This window comes from Miniopterus schreibersii, assembly GCF_964146895.1.
Source record: "Miniopterus schreibersii genome assembly, chromosome: 3".
Lineage (NCBI taxonomy): Eukaryota > Metazoa > Chordata > Mammalia > Chiroptera > Miniopteridae > Miniopterus > Miniopterus schreibersii.
Genome location: NC_138103.1, coordinates 14,886,281 through 14,907,344, shown reverse-complemented (window position 1 = coordinate 14,907,344; position 21,064 = coordinate 14,886,281). Strand labels below are relative to the sequence as shown.

Below are 21,064 nucleotides of genomic sequence, written 5' to 3'. Positions count from 1 at the left end.
TGGGTGAATGCGCCCAGCACCTGCTCGGCTCCCGCACACACCTTAGGCCTTCTGGCGGGCGGCACAGAGGCCTCAGCTAAGTCGCAGTGGGGACCGCCTGCCAAAGCGCCAGGTGGGGAGCAAGCCCCAGCTCACTGGAGTCCATCAGCCGCTACCCCAATTCCTGCAAAAGGGCCAGGCAAATACGAGGCCAGAGGAGGCCGCCTTATTAAGATGCCAGCGGACAGTCCAGGCCAGTTTCACACTTGCCGTCGAGACCTCTGGGACAGCAGGCACCTCGCGGTTCAGGCTGGAGCCCCTCGCTGGAGCGAGCGGGGCTGGGGGAGGGAGGCCGTGCACCACCGCAGTAACGACGGAGCGCGTCCCTCGCCAGCTGCCCGCGGCCCCTGCAGGAGCTGACGTGTTTGACAGAGGACGTGTGTTGGGAACGTTGCTTGATTTGTGTTTAAAGAGAAAACAGAAAGTGTATTTCCAGGAGGTTTAGACATCGATAGCAAGAAGAAGCTCTTGTAAACACAGCCACAAGGCCCATGTCCCAGCAGTCCCCTCCTGGCCCCGGCCCCGCCCCGCCTGCCGCTCGGATCATCTCCCAGGAGCCGGGCTCCACGGGGAACAGGACCTCCTGGCGGGGACGGCGAGGCAGGGAGCTGATCAGAAACGACAGCGGCCCAAAGCCGTGCTAGCCTTCCGCTCGGAAGAGGTGGTACAGCAGGAGACAAGGCCGTTGCCCCCAGAGGATGGAGATGGCACCGACGCCGCACGGCATCCCACGGCCCTCGCGCACGGTCTCTGCGCCCGACTGCCTGGGTGGGAGCCCGGGCCTCCGCTCAGCCCTGTGAGACGGCGCAGCTATTTTCCTTGGCTGAGCCTCAGTGCCCTGTCAAAGTCAGTCTGCCTCGAATGGTTTGCAGGAGTAGAAATAGTCTACGGAAAGTATCCAGTGGAGTGGCTAGATGCAGTAGCAATATAATAATAATAAAATAATATATTATTGTCACATACTTTAATAATTATAATTATAATATATAATCATATAAGTATTATATAATAATTATTACATAGTATTACATTATCATATATATTATGTAAATACACAATATCATTATCCAATAACAAAAATATATTATATAATACATAATTATCAAAACATTATATATTATATAATGTAGCAATTATTATGTTATATATTATGTTAAATGTAACTGTTATATAAGGGTACGTGATATTACATATAATAATTTTGTTTCATTTTATGTACCATTGGATAATCAATAATATATCATTATATCTTATACATTATATACTATATAGTATATCTTATACATTATATATTATATAGTATACTATAATACAATGATATATCATAATTATATAATTATATATGATTATATATTCTTTCTGCTTATATATAATGCATATTATGACACATACATACTATATAATATGTGATAATAATTATGTACTGCTTATTACATTATTCTTTCCCTCTTTTATTTAGCCCTTACTCTATACCAAGTGTCAATGTAACTACTTTACAAGTGTTAACTCATCTCATCCCTTAAAGCAACCCCGTTACTGTCCCCACCAACGGGGAAGGATGCTAAACCATGACTCTAGGAGCTTCAATATGTCCATTTACAGGTGAGGGACCTGCAGCGCAGCGTGGCTCAGGAACTTCCCCGGGAGGCGGAGCTGAGATTCTCACCCGGCGGCCTCACTCAGGAGCTCGCATTCTTAGGAAATATGCAACATTGGCTCCCATATGCAGCAAACACTCAATCTTACCTCTAGTATTTATTTGGTTGTAATGTTGGTTGTGTGGGTGTTGCGGTGTGCTTGGAAATAAACTGGCTAATGTGTTTATTGAGTATTTTCCATGTGCCAGACACTGTGTATATGGACTTTGTATGCTGTCCAGCGAGGGCAAGGATTGTGCCCAAGGTCACAGAGGTAGTGAGTGGTGCCCAAGGTCACACAGATGGAGGCAGGAGGTGAACCCAAGAGTCTGCTCCAGATCACACATTCGTACCCCATTCTGCTCACCTGTTCCTTCCTCTCTAACATGTGATACTTCAGTTAGAAACTGGGGGTGAAATGCCTTACACACAGCCGGGTACATAGTAAATGTCTGAAAACAAGCAGCTGTTCTTGTTTTTATTAGAACTAAATGCGAAAAGCCCAGTAGGCATTTTCTTCCAAGAAAATGACAGAAGTATGAATTTATGAGACCGTCTGTTCAGAGGGCAGATCCTCTGTCCCTGTTAAACTTCAACAAAGCCCCTGCATTGTTGGTCAACACCCGCTCCCAAGTCCACCTGCTCAAAGGAAGCCTGGGATTGCCAGGGAAGCGCGCAGTTTACTGGGCCCTGCTCCCTGCAGCTCTGAGGCTGATGATCCGGAGCTCAGGGCGGACACCTGCACTGCTCCTGAGTTTGCCTGAATCCTGATCCCTAGCGGGACTGGCAAACACCTTGGTGCAGGAGGGCCTCGAAGCAACTCGGAGAGCGCTGCGTTTTCCCCAAGGCTCCCCACTAGCTGCCCCGTGCCAGCCGGCAGCCCTGCGCTCACACAGCCTCCTCGCCACTGAACACTGACAGATGGGAGCTATTCTTATTATTTAACATTTATTAAGCTCCCACGGTGTCCCAGGAGCTGCACAGAACAGGGGTGTGGGTGGTCCCAAAAAGTCTGTCCCCAGAAGGCTGTGGCCACATGGAGGGGAGGGGATGGGCGTCTCTTTCTCCCGTCAAAGCCCTCCCTCCCTCTCCTCCCACCCAGGGCTAGTTCCAGCCCCAGATGTCCTGATGGAACCTGTGGACAAAGATTTGGGCACGGATTCAGCATGGCTGAGATCTGAACCCCCTCCTTCACACTTGTCTGGCATCCCCAGCTCCCCAGGCTGTTGACTTAGGGAGTGGGAAAAATGTGGGTTTCCTACCACCCGAGGTCATGTGCTAAAGACGTCACACCCCATCCTTCCCCCGTCTTCCACATTCCCTGGCTGCACCCCATTCTGCCCAGCTGCCCTGAAAACACAGACCCAGTGGTTATCGGGGGTCAACACCGAGAGTGGGAACAGGGAGCTGCCAACCTGCCCCCAACCTGGACCACCTTCATATGCAAAAGATAGGGAAGCAATCCAGGACCCCACGAAAACACCGACGCTGGCCATCCACAGGGGAGCTCCCACGAGGAGCAGGTGCTGCTCTCGGGGCTTCACAAACATCTTCTCATCAAATCCCTTTTGGGAGTGAGTGTGACCGTCCCTGCTATAAAGCTGAGGCAGGGGACGGTCACACCCAGTGGAATCTCAGACAGGTGAGGCCCCGTATCACACCGGGGCCAGGATGCCGGCTTCGAGGGCTCCGGCGTGATGTCATGCTCCCTGAACGACATCGTGGCTGCACAGGGGCTCAGAGAGGTCAAAACCACCGGGGACGGTCACGACCAGACTCAGGTTTCCCTGGTCTAAATCCTGTGCATTCAATTCTCCGGTCTAAATCCTGAACTGGGCTGCCTCATGAAACAAGAAGAAATAGCTCTGCAGAGAGTAGTTTCTGAGAACACTGAGCAACGGACAAGCTGACCGCCTCCCCGGTCCCCAAACACAGGCCGCCTTCAGGAGCCAGTGAGGATTAGCGAGTGGAAGGAGAGGTGACAGCTGAGGGAGGTCACCTCTACCCACAGCGGTAACGCGGAGACTCCGCGGCCTTACCCTGGGCCAGACGCGAGGAGGAGGGCGGGGCAGCAACGGGCAGATTCTCCCCCTTCCCCAAGCAGAGCAAAGCAGAAAGCACCCCACATCCCTTGGAAAATGCCAGGAACCCTGTCATTTGGGGAGGGTGGAGAACCTGTCTATAGGGGGTCCTTTTCCTGGGATTGGAGCAAAACCTGTCTTGGTGAAGACCTCGTATTGGGTAGGTGAGAGGGGCCGAGGCTCTGTGGGTGCTCAACTCCTGACTCTCCCGCCAGCGGCCTGGCTGTGAGGACAGAGCCTGGGGTCTCGGTCATCGCAGAGCCTCGGAGCACAGAAAGGGACCCAGCGTGGAACCCGAGATCAATAAATAATTACTTTGCTGAATGGATTAACTTCACAGTTCCCTGCCTCCTACTCTTATAAGCCCCAAGACTCCAAGATAGAATCTGGGCATTGCGGGAAGCCACCGTCCCAGGCGCCCGGGGGAAAGACCTTCAGAGTGTTGAGTTCCATGCTTTTGGACACCTCGTAGGGTGCAGCAGTTAATCAAGTGGCCGGCTGGCTGCCTGCACGCTGGTGGGATGCATGGGTGACAGGTCTATCTTTAGACGGGAAAGGAACATAAATAGGGCTGAGTATCTCCATAATAAATCAACTGAGGAAAGCACTTACCCGAAACAACCTTTAAAAGGCAGGGAGGGGGCTCCGCCTCCCCACCGGGGCTCAGGTTGCCGAACACCAGAGCAGCAAAGACGACTGTGAAATCCACAGGTCTCTCCAGCCTCCCTTGGCCCTTGTCGACGCCTTATAAAAAGCATACTCGCTGATACAGCACCCCACGAAAACGACCAAAATGACAGATGGCTGCCGCGCAAACACAGCTTTTTACGGGACTGATATTCATCAGCAGAGACGGACAGTGTCCCTTCAATCTTTTCATTAAAAGAAATGCATTTCTATAAAACAGACAAGACTTTATGCGTATATTCGTGCGTGCCGGTATTGCTAATAGAAGAAGCGAGGTAGCTCGTGACCTGAAAAACCCATTCCTGCCTCAGTGACTGGGTGTCCTACTGAGAACGTCTCCACTTCCCTAGGTCATGGTGTTCTCACCTGTAAAATAGTGGAAATGCCTCACGCACGCCCTGCTGGGAGACTCTAGTGCAATTAATTTAGGTGGGAAGACGCTGAGTAAATCGCCGTATCTGCCTCAGATGCACCTGACCGTGAACAGAGACATAAGATGCGCTAGGCGGGGTCAGCTGCCCGGTGGCTATGACCCCAGCAAAGAGCAACAAGGGTAAGTAAGGTCTGAAGCCCACCACGCTCTCCCACGGGGAGGCTGTGTGCAGGATTTGTAACAGCTTCAGCTCCTACTGTTGTTGACCATGAGACCCTAGTCTTGACCTGTCCAGCACCCTTTTTTTGAGAACAAGACTCACTTTTTTCCTTCCACTCCCAGCCTGTAAAGCTCAGGTAGGCTGACCCCGCCCTGCAGCTCTGTGGTGGGCAGTCAGAGCCAAGGTGGTCAGTGTGGGGATGGGCACGGCCCGCAAGGTGAGCCAAGGAGGAGACTGATCTCTGGGATTTAGCAGAAACAGCTGGGAAAGAGACTTGCTAAGAAGGGTTGGGAAGTAAGCCTAGAATGGCAGGGGCCATCTTTGCCACCACTTGGGCAGGGTAAGCTTGTGACCAAAGATCAAGTAGGGACAGCCACCCCAGGTTGCTGAGCCTCGGAATTCAACCGGGCCTACGTTTTCCCTTTCCCCTCTAACCAATATGCATTAGATTTTGTCACTTGCAGATAAAAGAGCCTTAAATAAACACCTATTTTTTCTCTCCAGAATGCATAATACAGTATAAATATCACACACACACACACACACACACACACATATATATATGCCAGACCTTTTCTATATATCAGGGTATAGATACATGTTGGCCCTGAACTTGTATGTCTTACATTCTCCGTCATCACCCTCTCCTAGTTCCAGCCCAGCATATAGTAGGTGCTCAATAAATAACTGCCGACTAAAGCGATGAATCACGTTTAAAGCTCACAGCCACTTTGCAGGGCAGGTATCCCTGCTTTCATTCTGTCGCTGTGGAAACAGCCTTGGAGAGGTTAATTGACAAGCCCAAGGCCACACGCTTAGTACACGCCAGAGCCAATATATCAACCTGGGCCCGCTTGACTCCACATTATCTTTGGAGAATTTACCACCTCCCTGACTCTTTAATTTAGCCTGCTGTTGACACGGCCTCTTTGGCAGTGCGGGAAAGTCACTTAGTGACGAAGATGGAGCTGCCTGGAGGTAAAAGACACCACCAGCATTTACAGCAGAGCGCATTCTGACGCCTTTCCCAATCAGCGGACATTCAGAACACGTAGATAACACTGCGGGGCAGCAGGGTCAAAATCTGAAAACGGCTCCTCCAGCCGCTCAGCAAAACAAGTCTGTTTCTTTTAAGTTGGCCCAGAAACGCGTCCAAATGACCAGCAAGTTCCCTGAATGTCCCCCTGTCTTTCTGTCCTGGTGGTTACTCTCGGCCCATCCTTGAAAGCAGCACTTGGCTAATCCCCGGCAGGGCTGCACACGGGCTGGACGATCTCTCACAACACACATCACCGAGTTCAAAGACGCTGCGTCCTGCTTCCAAGTCCAGAGGCAGGGGTTGGGTGTACGTCGCTTTCCGCGTCAGAGGGGCACTGATCAGCATTTCTCCGCCACTGCCTAGCTGTGAAGCTGAAGCTGGAAGCCACTCGGCCTTCAGGGAGCTTACTGTCTCAGAGAGAAGGGTGGCGAAGGGTGGCCAGGCCTCAAACCTAGGGAATTCCATCTTCATCCGCTGGATCGCAGACGGGTGCATGGAGCCTGTTCCCACGTGGGCCACGCGGAGATTCGGGGCTTCGAGCTTCCGTTTCCGAGATTCCTTCCAGCCCCCTTTTGCCCTGTGTCTTCGACTTTTGAGACCTACGTTTAAACAGTGTCAACTCCCTCAGGGCCACGGGTTGGGGAAGGTACTGAAGGTCCATCTCCACGCGTCAGCCCAACACCATGACCTCGCCCACCTTCTCCGCGCCGCCGGGGTGGGCTTCCTCCTTTGCTCGCCCAGTGGATGTCTCATGTTTCTCTCGCCCAACTCAGAGGCCACCTTTCCCTCTGAGCCTCCCTCCGGCGCCCTGAGACACCCACCTGCTCCCTGTGGGTGCACCTGGCCAAGGGGCCGGAGATTGAGAGGGAAGGCTGTGGTCCCACAGAATCGGTCGACACCTCAGCTCCGTCACTCGCATCCCTGTGACCTTGGGCGAGTTACCTTTCTCTGAGTATCAGGTTTAGTTTCTCCGGATGCAGAGAGGGTGTCATAATGTAGGACTGTGATTCCTTATCTGAGACCCGCGGGGTTGTATTTTGAAATTCAGATTTTTTTTTCACATTTTATTTTTCAGAAAGGCATTTCGGTGGAAACGCTGATTACGCAGCACCCTTAGCAGGGTCTGGGACAACGCCTTGAAATCAAACACATTAAAACTCCCGCAGCAAAATATGTAAATACACTAAGAGGGATGCAATGTCTACAAATACTTTGAAAGGGAACAACAGGAAAAGCCCAGAGTAAGTAGAAGGAAAGAAATAATGAAGATTAGAGTAGAAATAAATGACATAGAGACTAAAAAAAACCACACACATTGTTTTAGGTCAAGTTTTCTTCCCAAATGAGTTTTTGGGCCAAACTCTCCCCCGAAGCTCCTGATTTTCAGAGCTTTTTGAAAATTAAAATTATAGGGAAGAGATGGTAAACCAACAGTTGCCCAACTTTGGAGTTATTGTGAGAGTAATTGAGAGAACCTAGTAAGTACTTAGCACAATGCCTGGCACATAGCAAGTATTCAATAACTGTCACCCATCATTCTTTCCTGCTGCTTTTTAAATTTTTTTTAATCCTCACGTGAGGATATGTTTTTATTAATTTCTAGAGAGAGGGGAAGGAAGAGAGAGAAGAGAGAGAAACATCAATCGGTTGCCTCCGCTGTGCTCCCAGACCAGGGATCGAACCTGCCACGTGGGTATGTGCCCTGACCAGAAATCGCACTCACATCCCTTTGGTGTATGGGACCAACCAACTGAGCCACCGGGCCAGGGATTTCCTGCCGCTTTTATTATATTGCTACCGTTTTGTGTTTATCTAGTGTTCCCCTCCACTAGGCTATGAACCCACAGGACCGTCGCTTCTTTCCCAGACCCTGGAACAGCGCTGATTAGATTATGTGTCCGGCGCTTGTAAAGCTAAATGAAAAGCGCCTGGTGAGGCGGATGTGGCCCCGTTTCCACTGCCCTCCATCTAGGAATGTGTCTCTGACTCATTCTTACGGTACCTGCAGGAGATGGGAATGATCTGACCCAGTCTGAAGACTATTCTAGCTGTGTATGGTCAAAGGGCTTATCTGTCGGAGAGATATCTGCAGTGAGGGGTGCAATCCTGAACTTGCCCCTCAGAGCCGATGGTTCATCAGGCCCGACACCAACCGGATTAATCAGAGACAATGCCGTCGTTTTGATTCTATCACTCGGCATGAGGCAGCCATGGCCCGTGGCTTGGCAAGTCCTCTCGGTAGCGTCTGGACTCGGGGCTGCCTGTGACACCCGACTTCTGAGACCCTCCTTTGTTCTCAGGTCCCACAAGTCATCGGTCATTCAAGGCACCATTGGGGAATTTAGAAGCAAATAAAGAGGTTCAATAGAAACATATATAGGTTCTTCTCCTCCCAAGATACCGAGGTTGGCGTCTCTACCCAGAAAGAAGCAGCAATGTTTAGGCCAGGCACCTGGTAACATTGCTCTTTCCCTGTTCTGTTCCTTCATTTGTATCCATGAAAAAGCGCACCCTGGTCTAGCTCCATCCGCCACAGGCATTCCTGAACTCGTTACATGGTTACAAAGAAAAAACGATCCGCCTTGCTATGGATTCAGAAGCTTAGACACTAGATGATGAATTCAATGGATCCAATATGGTCAGGATTCTGGTTTTCCTGGGAGACGGGGGCTGGGGTCAGCGGTGACTCTTGACTCCTAGAATTAAAGGAGTAACTTCCTCAGCTCTATCAGGAAAGCACCGCCCTCCTCTGTCTTTGCAGAATCAGGGGATTTCCTCTTACGTCTTTTACACTATCTGGCCTACTAACTGTTTTTTCCTCTAATGAGAAGACAGGGTGACACTGAGCTGAGCTTTATAAAGGGGCACCCGGAAGAATTATGAAAAGGAAGTTCTAGAGGCGGGGCGGGCTCTGATGGGACAGCCCTGCCAAGCGGCCCCCGTGGCTCTGTTTGCGCATCTCTAGCCCAAGCGCACTTGCTACCAGCGATGCAGGACGCAGTCTACATTGGATGGGTTTAATGTCTTGACGAAATTATTAAGTGTGGGCGGCTCCTTAGTTATAGGATAGCACTTGCATTTTGGAAATTCGGGAGGAAACCCACAAGGTCGGGGATTGGTAGGCAGGCCGACACGGTCGGCTGGAATGCCGGGCAGCTGCTCCCAGGCCTCCGCTGAAAGGCGGCTGTGTGAGTCTGTCTCTCTCTCTGGGTAGAGGGTCCTTCCCTTGCACACATCACTGCAATGGGGTGATGTGAGTTTCACGACGCCGGTGGGCAAACCCTGCAGGCTGTCTCAGCAAACCAGGAGTAAAGCCAGTCTCTCCCGGTCCACAGCATCTCCGCGTGTCCACGGGGTGGGCGAGGAAGGGGAGGAGCCTGGCCCAGAAGCTGGCCCAGAGGCTCCCGCCCTCTGCTTTCCTGACTTACGGGCAACTGGTTACTGAAGGCGTCAGTGGGAAAACAAGCTATGACCGGGCTAAGATTGGCACGTAAAATCACTCGTTTCCTCCCAAAATACCTAGACGTGTTTCTCAAACGCCCTGTGAGGGAGGAAGAGACAGGGTCCCCCCGATTCCTCAGCCGGCCCATGCATCTTCTCATCTATCACCGGGGTAATACGTCCAGAGTGGCATTTCGTAACGACAGCAACATTCCAGCAAATCGATAGTTATTTAATTCCCAACAAGCTCCCGAGTCCATTAGGCCTGATTACATTCACCCGTTTCAGGGCCGCCGTTATTTCTCCCGCTCCGGCACTTAATCTATACCAGGAACTTATGAGGACTTTCGAAAGCAATCCCGGCATCCATCAGCATGGAGCGAGGGGCTCCGCTGGCTGGTAATTATTTATCGGACGGGGTGGCAGGGGGTCTGACAAAACTCCAGTGGCCGACCTTCACCCCCAGTTTCCAACGGAAGCGAAGGCCGCCTGATGTGCCACCGAGTCCTGCCTCAGACGCCACGCAGGCCACGCCGGCCGGGAATCGCGGAACAGCCTCCACGTCGCCAGAACCGCTCCTTCCCCGGGCAGCCCATTTATTTCTCACACACGACACGGAGCCTAAACTTCAGCAACAACCATAAATCCGGGCTGAGAAAACGTTTCGTGGTTATCCAGAATCACCCCCGAACGTCTCAAACCACCCAGGGCCTGACAGTTAATGAACAGCATTCAGGAAAAAAAGGGAAAATGGTGTTTGACCACAATCCAACCCAAAAAATGTTAACAAGCTGAGCGAGGGCATTGCAGATTTTTTAAATATCACAAGGTTGCAGGTAAAAGGACAAACGACACGCACCGAGTCTTCCTTCCCTGTGGAAATAAGGCGCAGGATGTACTGCAAAGGGACGCTCGTTCTAAACACAAACAGAAACCAAACGGCAAACGCCAGCCGGGGTTTCTGCGACGTCCAGGCTCTGTCCCCAGGACACGTGAGCTCCCCACAGACAACCTCGGTCACGCGCCCAGAATCCAACGCTCTTTTCAAGTCGCAAACTGTTGATAAGGGGGAAGATATCTTCCTAGCAGACGGTCCTCCCTGCACAGGAACCATGGCCTTAAACCTAAAACCGACACGCATTCCCACCCTCCACCTTCCTGCCATCGTCAAGACGTAACGAGCTGGTAAGGGTTTCCTAGGACAACCTCTGAACCCCAGGCATTAACCACCCATCGAGGGGCCCTTCTGGCCTCGGTGCCACCCCTCAACCCAGGCCCGGGGAACCTTCTGTGAAAACAGACAACCCACGCAACCCACGGGGGGAATGAACGCACATTTCAAGCTCTTTCCATTTCCGGCGAAAGCTCTTAACCGGGTCACCTCGTGCGGAGCTCCCCTGCCTCCCGACCCGCTCGGGGACACCGAGTCCCCCAGAAAGCTGGGCAGGAGAGCAAATCCTCTGCCCCGTGGTCAACCTCCTAAAGCAGAGGCATGAATGTTAAACAGCAGCCAGATCAATACAAGCAAATATAGCTCAACTACACCATTTATTCAGCCATGAGAGATGTCAATAGCCAGATTAGGGTGATCCATCTTTTTGATTTCCTACTGTCTTCTCACCGACTACACGAGGGCTTTTTCCTGTATTAAAAGTGTTTGCTTTCTCAACCATAAAAATTCCAATTATTACTCGGAGCGAGCCGGAGTTAAGTTGCTGGCTGGCAGTGGCCTTGAATTACCTGGATCAGTCCGGGGAAGTAGGGGGCTGCTGGGACGATCATGGGCACTCCATAGGGATGCAGGAGGACTCCTTGAGAAGGCAACATGCTTCACGGGACGGTGCTATTTTCCCTCGGAAGCTCAACACATCGATGGAGAGTTAGGGGGGAAAAAAAAAAAATCTATGAACCCAACTTCTTCCGAACTACAAAGCCGAGAGCCAAATGGCTTCTGGCAGGAGCCAAGCGCTCATCACCGCGGAGAGAGGGGAGAGGGAGAAAATCCGAATCAGCAACTCTCGATGTGAAAGTTTTCTTCCCAGACGGCGAAGAGAAACAGCAGCTGCAGGGTTGAAGCTACCAAAATGGAAGGTGCTATTTTGGGACCGAGTTGCCTAACATGACTAACCAAATACTCTTCATTAATTTAGTTCTCGGAGAGACGTGGGGAGAGAGAGAGAGACCAAGGCAAGGAGAGAAACCGAGTCAGGCTATGAGATTTGGGTAATTCCTAAGGGATTTGGGCAAAAGACAAGGGACAGAGTCCATGTGGGACTTTTAGGGAGAGAGAGAGAAAAACACACACACACACACTGAGAAATGTAAATTGATCTGATTATCAGTTGCCACTTAAAACTCGAGGAGGTTCATGTGTCCCGGCTTTGGTACTAATCAAAAATAAACCAAGAAGATAGGCTAGTTTATTTACGCTCTCTCGCTCTCTCTCTCTCTGGTTTTAATTTTAAAGAGGCAATTTGTGCAAATAATATGATACTACCAGCTAATATTTGCAGGGTGTGCTATGCACAGAGAAGGAGTGTAATTATTTACATGAGTCATGTAATTTAATTCTCACAACTCCCCGAAGTGGGTACAGTTGTCAGTTCCAGGTAACAAAGGGGAACTAGGCTCACGCCAGGCGAACTGTTTGTTCAGGGTTATGCACTTGGGAGAGGCGGTGCCGGGTTGCAAACACAATTTCTACCCAGGACACTACATTCATTACAGTATTTCATTCTGTAATGGAACATCATATGCTCTGTTGCGTGTGTGTGTGTGTATTGTAAAAATATTCTTTGTCTTTGAGCTTTTAATTTTATATATTAATGTGCAATATATTAATAAGAGATGTCTCCCGGTTCCCAGAGTTTAAAGGCATAGCAAATGTGCACTAAAGCTATGGATGAGAAATACCTTTGGGCCAATATTTGAAATCTTTCCAGTGTGTGATAGCACCCGACGACTGTTTAGGATGTCTTACATGGCAATGGATAAAATCCTATGGGATTGCATGAATTGGAGCTGTACTGATTTGAGTGCCCCACATTAGCTGTGTGATCTTCAACAACTGACTTAGTGTCTCTGAACCTCAGTTTCTTCATTGGGAAAACTGAGGTCGTAGGCCTTGCCGCAGAGGGTTGTGTGACAGATAAAATCCTTGGCATCTGGGCGTGTGCAATACAAGAAGTTCTCAGCCAGTTGTCACGTGTTCTCCTGACGGTCTTGCCACGTCTGTGGCTTCAGGATGAAGGCACGGATAACATTCAGGGCGTCACTCTCCTAACCTCCATCCCAGGAAAGCAGGTGGGTGCGTGTAGAGTTCTTCCACGGTTCTGAGAGCAATGATGTGAAACTGACAGTGAGGCCGCCCCACTTCCGCTCAAGGCCCAGGGATCTCTGAAAATCACCTTCAAACCAAACACCTGCCTGCTCCATCCCACCACTAAGTCGAAGCAGGATACAGGATATAGATTTTTGTCCAAACTGGAAGAGCTTCAGACACCGCAAAACATATTCAACTATTGGCTTTTTCTAAATCCAAATGTCAATTCCTCCGCTTTTAGATAGCCGAGGTGTTTTTACACTACACTAATTTTAGTTGCTTGATTTAGCTGCATAATTACATTTTTAGATAACGACAGTGGACAGCATTTGGCAGAGAATTCAATTATTTAAGGCTGCGTTTTGGCCACCTTGACACGGTTTCTCTCTGTAACGGATTCTCCTGTAGCCAAGTGGCCACGTCGTTACAATTGGAAAGCTCCAGGAACAGCTGCAGGTTGACCCCTCTTGCCTAACAGCCTGATACTGTTGCTAACTTTAGCTCCTGACTCTGACTTTCAACACTGCTCTTCTGAGAAGTTACTGGTTAGGACGGCAGCGGCCACAGGGTACAGCTTCCCGGTGGGGAGAGCTAGCTGCTACTTTGCTAAGGCCTGGGTCAGATTGAGCAATGTCTCTTCAATGCAATAAAGTGGAAATACCATTGGAGCAGGAGGTAGGAAACCTAATGCAGTCAGAAGGCCAAAAACTTATTCATTTAGACTCTTCTTTTCCTGAGCAAAGAACGGAGGTAACAATATCCAATTACTCTTCTCCCACGGTGGGCCAGTGAGCAAAATTGCCACAGTGTTTGGTAGAATTACACAGATACAAATGACCATTGTCTTTATTACTATAGATGGAGCTTTTATGAAAGAACCTGATGATTTTAGTCAGAAATGAGAAACATATTATATATGGGACATATAAATATAGAACTAGAGAGAAGTGAGAAGTATGTATATGCGACGTATAGATACATAGTAGATACACATATTCTTTGCAGAGGGAATGTTCTTTGTTCTTTTCAAGAACTCCACAATACAAAAAACTCCTGCTGCTCCTGAGTAGTGAGCATCCTTTCCCCTCCCTCTGAAAATAAGGGCTAATTGTTTTGTGACCCTTTTTACTTTGACTGCCAGGAAGCTCAGAGACAAATGAGAGGTTCAGATCTGCCCATTCTGTTGGCCTTTACTGACTGGACACTTGTGTCCTAGTCTTCCTGTCCTCACCACCTCCAGTCCTAACTACCGTCCTTCACGTTTTCTGTGCTTTGGACTTTATCCTGGCATATTTCAGGGATGTACAAAAAGGGTAGAATAGAGAGTAAGGTAAAGAACAAGGAAGGGGGTTCTGGTAACGGCCGGGAAACCTCGGTAGGCCTCAGGAAAGGGCTGATTTTAATCCAAGGGCCATGCGTTATTATTACTCTGTCCATCACCAACAGGGTGGCCCACCTTCCCCTGGAAAGGGGAGATGGGCCGATGCTAAACCCTTCAGGTGCTGGGGGCTGGGTTCTCTCCGCCGCACCTCCCCCAAACTCTGTCACTGCTGCGTGAAAGTAGCCACAGGCAGCCCGTAAGCCAACACTTCAGTCTGAATTTCCCATCATCTGGACCTGTCATGACATAGTCTTCTTTTCATTTCTGTCAACCAGCTAAAAGGGCAGAAACCACTGTTAGCTTGTGGGTCATTCGACAACAGGCAACAGGCCGGCTTGGCTCCCAGGCCACGGCTTTTGCAGGCCCCTCCTTGAGAGCATCATACTTTATCCAAATCTCCAGAAGTCAGGCTGTAGCCCAATGGCAAGGCCACAGGCTTTTCCTTGTCTTCTACTTCTTTCTGGCCGCTTGTCTTTCCTGTCCCTCCCTCGGTGCCAGTTCTGTCCATCTTCCCTGTGTGAGGGATTTTCATCCAGGGGTTTATTTACTTACTTTTCTAACCAGGCTTTGGTAGTTCAATCTCATCCCCTCTCCCAATAAAAAAATAAAATAAAATTCTCCCATCTTTCTCCACCTTCCACGATGACACTGCCTTCTTAGTTTAAACGTCCACGTAGGAAAAGGGACAGAACCCCGCGGTGGCCGGAGGCGGGGAGAGGGGAGCTCTCAGAGAAGACCCATTCCTGCCTGTGGGCTCTGCTGACCGACAGACCAGCTGCAGGTTCCTGGGCCAAATCCAGTCTATGGGTGATGATGATGGGAAGAGTCTGCACTGGATAAAGAAGAGCTGGCGTTTTTAAATGGCGGCATCTCGTATAAAATTTAGATCTGTTTTTATCTCTTGAAAGGCTGGAAGATCTGGAAACTCCGGGCCACCTTTCCTGGTACCAACAGCCCCTGCAGTCCGGGAGGGATCTGTCTTGCCCACAGGTGAGGAAAATCGGGCTCCCCGAGACTGTCTCCACCATTTTTTTCCTGCTACCTGAAAAGATGCCATTATGTTGATCATTAAAACAAAACACAAAGCAGAGTGTTTCTCCGACAATATTCATTGCACTCCTATTAACTGCAGTCATCTTTTGGATGTTGACAGTGGTCATCTGATACTACAGATGGGTACAGATGCCTTAACGACTCACACCGCCCGGTCCCAGGCCAAGGTGGGTGAGAGAATCCCCGACAACATTCAAGGCCCTTTACCACACTCCTCAGCCCCACTTCTCCAGGTTCATTCTCCAGCACACACCGCTCTTCCTGCTACAAGTCATTCTTCCCGCAAACCGCGCCTGGTAAATTGCTTTTGCCAAATACTTTTAAGAATCCAAGTTGTTGTACAAGCTCCCCTGCTATGCAGAACTCGCCTCCCTCCTTCCCTCCACCCTTCCCTCCTTCCCTCCTTCCCTCCATCCTTCTAATTCAAACTTGCAGGGTTAAATCAAACGCCACGCTTTCTGCAAGGCCTTCGGCACCACCCCAGGCCCAGCTAACTGCACCCTGGCCCTTGTTCCGGAGCCATTTAGCACTGGATAATAATTCTTTCAAGTATGATGACTCCACCTAGAAGGTAGACTGTCTCAAATAAGGAAAGACGCCATTCGGTCCTGTCCGCCCGAGTGACTGAAACCACCGGTGACGAGACAAACAGACTTTCCCGAAGCTTTTCCTGAGAGACTGGCTGGGCATGTGACTGCTCCGGGAGAGGGTGCGTGCAGCGAAGGGCTGCAGGGTCTCCGGGCCATTAGGAGTTTCGTTTCCAGAGCACTAGGTGCGTCTTGGCACCGTCGAGAAAGCCTGAGGTTCATAGCCGGGCGGCTGGGTTGGGATCTGGGCTCTGTCCGCCTTCGCGCGGCTGATCTAGGATGAGACACTCAGCCCGGAGCCTAGTCTTCTCGGGGGTAAAACGGGGCGACCCCTGGGCCTTCTCGCAGGTGTGCTGCCACCGTGAGACCACGGGATGTGCTTGGGACACAAGGTGCTACTTTATTTTTAGTTTTTCTTCAGAATGTCTTTAATGGGCCCATTTTAACACGGGTTTCTGGTCGTGCCTGCCCTGATGTCTGTTGGTCCCCTGAATGCCCCACCGGTAGCCAGCACGGAGGTCCCTGTGGGAGCTTCTGTCTTTCTGTCCCCCTCAAGGACAGCTGCCTGGACGCCCCCCCCCCCCCCCGCCCTTCAACAGGCAGCCACAGGCTGGGCCATCTCCCCCCGCACTCAGTACCCACTCGTCTAAGGCCCTGGAAGACCAGAGGTGGTTCGTGCCAGGGCGGGAAATGCGTGCCTGGTAGTCACAGCCAGGCATGCCCCTCTCATCTCCCCCGCCGCCTCCGCGGTCGTTTTGTTTTCCTGTCGGTCTCAAGGCCCGGGCGTAGACTAGGTGCGGAGAGCGCGCTTGGGCACCACCTGTGGTCTCTGGGGGACGAGATGTAGGTCCGGACAGGGTAAGCGGCCTGTCCGAGGTTAAACAGGAACGTGCGTGTGCTCTGTCCGTTCCCAAGAGCCCCCTCCCTGCCCCTCGTCTCTGCCAGGCCGTGACGGGTGACCGCTCTAGGGCCACACCTTGAACCGAAAGAGATGAACTCCACTCACCACCGGACAGGCCCCCTGACCTAGACCGGCACCCAGCACGGAAGGGCCTTACCTGGCCTGGGCCTCAAAAAGAAACTTCCTGAGATGCTGGGGAACGCTCATGGCCCTGAAGCCCAGGACTGACAGGTGATCCCAGAGAGCACCCGGCCAATGACCAGGGAGGCAGGTCCTCCCACAGCGAAAGCTCCCACAGACTGTGGGTGTGAGGCACTGGGCCACCAGCCAGCTACTTCCCAAGTGTGTCCTCAGCAGAGGACAAGTCACATCCCGGGAAGGGCAGCCCTGGCCCCAGCCCCTCTAATGGACTGGTGCAGTTAACAGGTATAAACGGGTCGGCGTATGTAAAGCTCTTACGAGACTATGAGGTACCTCGTGAGCTTTCGTTCTCACGGTGACATGACTTTCCACCCCTGGTCCCCTCCTTGCAGAAGCCCCGTAGCCTAGTAGTTAAGAGCTCACAATGCCCATATCCAAATCCCAGTCTCCACCTGATGGCTAGCTGTGTGTTCTCGTGCAAGTTACTCAACCTCTCTGAGCCTCAAATTTAACGTTTGTAAAATGACAACGTTATTAGTAACCCTGCCTCCCGGCCCAGAGATTAGAAGAAGAATGCCATGCAGACCTGCTGGCTGAGGGGCTGGCTTGGCTGAGGCCGACTCTCAGGAAATGGGTGCTCATGGTCGTCGTGGGCATGGCAGGATTCGCAGCAGCTGGTCTGGAGGACCGAACCAGCTCACTTCAGACCTCTCCCAAACCAGGGGTGTCAAGACTCCTCCCCCCTTCGACAGCTACCGGGTCAAATAAGGCAGGTCTCGCCAATGACGTGCCCGTGCTGTGCCTTCCCGGGTAAGAGCCCACCTCCTGCTCCCTGGTTCCAAACAAAAGCCGTGAGCCCGAGCTTCACCAGGACCTGTGTGTGGCTTCTGTACAGGGAAGATACGGTATTGAAATTAAAATATGAGAATTCCTAATTCCAATGAGGGTTTATGAGAATGAAGGAGACAGTGCCTTTGGATCAGGAGTCACCCCCAAATTCTGGGCCACTGGGCCACCCTACCCAGTAGTATTGTCCCACCTCCGAAAACGGCTATGAAGATGCACAAAGAAATTTCCAGCAGTTCTCATAAGTGAGGAGGCCGCTGATGACCGTTGGAGACTTGAGCCCCAGTGGTCGGGCCGGCTCTGTGCTCCTCTTGGTTCATTAAGCGCTTCTTGACCTGATTCTCCTCAGAAAGCCAGACGGGCCGGCTGAATGAGCAAATCTAAGAATATCAACCCCGCACATCATCTCTGCTGAGATCAACACTGCTTCAGGAACCGACCCCTGACCTGTCTGGGGATGAATGGCAACTGGGTTTGAGAATGTGTTGACCTTGCTGGAGACAAACAAATCCTCCCTGGGGTCTCCCGGGGGGGGTGTGTGTGTGAAGGATCAGTTGCTCCCCTAGATCTTGCTATGCACCCTCCCTTCTGTCTTCTGCTGTTTGAGCTGCAGGTCCCTGCAGGAGCTGGGTACAGGGAGACCAGGCCAAGTCGCACAACCTACTCCCCGTGAACGGGCCCAAACACCTGAGCTCGACGAGCATCGTTTTCCTGAGAGACTAAGTACCTAGACGGGCATCCCCCAAAGCATGGTCTGCACATCAGAAGCTGCATGAGGTGCTTCACTGTGAAAAGAATCCTGTGGCCAAAGAAGTGGGAGAGATTCAGCTTGCCCTCTCTCCCTCTTGGGGGTTCATGACACCTCTCAGCATAGTAAAGCCCCTGAGAAGTCCTGGGAGAGAAAAATAGAAACGTGTTTGACCTTGTTTGACCCAGACCTTCCCAGACTTATCTGACGCCTGTCCATCCATCCATCCATCCATCCATCCATCCTCTATCCATCTTGCTATCTATTTGAATATCTGGCTATTGAGAATTAAGCGTGTGTTAATTTTTGTGCAAAGTTCTTTACCCCTCCCACGTGTTCCTATTTTCCTACTCCTTTTACCCCATCAGAATCTTCATCATCGTCATCACCACCACCACCATCACCACCACAGTCGCCACCATCTATTCAGTGTTTGCCTTGTGCCAGGCACGGCTCTCACTCCATCACAAGCGTTACCTCCGTTTCTCCTCTCTATATCCCTGTGAAGTACATTCTGTTCAGTTCGTTGTGTCACGGACAGGAACGCTGAAAGGTGAAGCTACCTGGCCAAGAACGAAAGCCAGCAAATGACAAAGCTGTCCCTTGAATGAGGCTGCAGAGCCCTGGTTGTTAACCGCTATGAGAAGTCCTTGCTGGGCACGTGGCAATCATTAGCACACTCTGAGGAATGCTGGCTTGGGCAAAGCTCAAGCTGAGTGCCCTCCTCTACCCCCCAACCCCTCACTCAGTCTCAACCACTAGAGGCAAAGAAAGACAAAAAAAACCAAAACAACAAAAAACAAAGCCAGTAACACAGTGAGACAAGGCCTCAAGGCCTGGGGAGGGGCCGGCCTTCACCACCCCGGATGCATCTTTGGGAAGTGAGGAGCCCCTGCCAACCAAAAGGAGATCCAAGGCACGTGGAAACGGGCTGGTCACATGGGAAAACCAGCTAAGAGTAACCACAGGAAGAGAAAAGAGCAGAGGGGTGATCCAGAAAAGGGGGTGTTAAAGAGATTGTCCTGTGAGCTTTCTGTGTGATTCCGAAGCCCCACCTCAACCTCCAGGGCGGCGCTGTCTGGGGCGATTTCTCACATCAAGGTCTGTCCTGTGGTGATTCTTATATTTGATGTGTGGACCATCCTGAGAATTTTGCCCCAGAAAACTGCACATAACTCACAAAATCGTCTGTGATGGACCCTCTGAAATTCCCCTGTGGGCCTTGGAGGGGGCTCTGAGTCTCTGTCAGGTTTTGGAGCACGTGGCCAGTATGTGCTGCGTCTTCTAGGGAGGACAGGCACGGAGAGGGTCAGGATTCCGTGAGTCAGGTCATGTGAGCATTTCAGACGCCGGCCCTCGCGTGGACTCGTGCTCACACGCTTACCTACACTCAGCCTTGAGAAGGTGCAGCTGCCACCAAAAGGTCTCTCGCCCAAACCCGACAGGGGCGAGGTTTCCAAGCAGGCGCGGAGGTCAGGTCATCTGTGGAGCTGCTAAGACTTTCCATACCCTCCAACCAAGTCAGACCCTAAGAAATCCAACACACACCCTTCGCCCCCTTGTCCGGTAGCCAGCAACCGTCCGCAGACAGGGTCTGGCTTCTCCCTGCTGAGGCCTTCGCCTCCAACATCAGGCCAGAGAGTGGGCGTCAGGCGTGGCAGGGCCCCCGCCAAACACAGCGCTGGGGAGAACGGAGGTGGGGGATCTATACTTGGGTCTTCAGAGCCCATGCAGTCTGGTCTTGCAGGTAAGACAGAGACAGGAGGGTCCCAGAGCCGAGCTGTGCTAAGCTGTGCAGCTGAGCGTCTGACGGGACGAGCCAAGGGGCGGCCGCTGCAAACGGTTTCGCCACGATGCCACGGTCAGGCAGCTGGTGGCAGCAGCAAGCATCTGACAGGTGGGCCTTTCAACTTCCCAGATTAGCAGCGCCCTTCTGGGACGCTCTGTGGACATCAAAAGAGGAACCACCCGGAGTGACCTCATTTCCTTTCTGATTCTTCCATTACAATCTATTTTTAAATGTTTTTTTGTTTTTTAAAAAAGCAGGCCATAGATACCATTTACTATTAGCCAGGCACCTTTTAGCCTTCTGGCCTGTTTCTGTGTTAACTCATTTACTCTTCAGCACCACCCTGTAAGCAAGTCCCGTTATTATCTGTGTCTTAATGATAGGGAACCTGAAGCACAGAGAGGTTAAGTAACTAGCCCAAGGTCACGGAGCTTGTGAGTGATGAATCTGGCTCCCAAAGGCATGTTTTACAAAAATATAGTTCTGCTGGTTTCCAATGGACTAATTAAAAAAAAAAAAGGCTTATTTTAATTTTTATTATAATAGTATATAATAAAATGTATTATATTAGCCAATGTATCCTATTGACTAAGAACTCAGACACTGAAGCCATACTAAGCTAAGGTGCAAACTCTGGCTTGGATCATTTCTGGCTCTGTTGTTCTGGGCAAGTTACTTAACCTCCCCAAATCTCAACTCACTTATATATTGGGAGGTCATAACACTTTCGTCACAGCGTTGTTGTGGGGAGCACTCTAAATAACGTAGCAGCGCTCTTA

At 51.0% G+C, this 21,064-nt stretch overlaps 1 protein-coding gene across 23 annotated transcripts in view; it reads right to left on the bottom strand.

The window, feature by feature from the left end:
• The window catches only part of RBFOX1 (RNA binding fox-1 homolog 1), a 1,935,778-nt gene that overhangs the window by 316,143 nt on the left and 1,598,571 nt on the right, over positions 1-21,064 (bottom strand). For 5 of the 23 annotated variants that reach the window (XM_081132153.1, XM_081132145.1, XM_081132162.1 and 2 more), the window contains exon 1: positions 11,258-11,564. The exons of the other annotated variants lie outside the window; for them this stretch is intronic. In XM_081132153.1, the coding sequence (XP_080988279.1) occupies positions 11,258-11,344 (87 nt within the window). In that variant the 5' untranslated portion in view covers positions 11,345-11,564. Of the gene's footprint in view, positions 1-11,257; positions 11,565-21,064 lie in introns of those variants that run through there. 23 annotated transcript variants of the gene reach the window in all.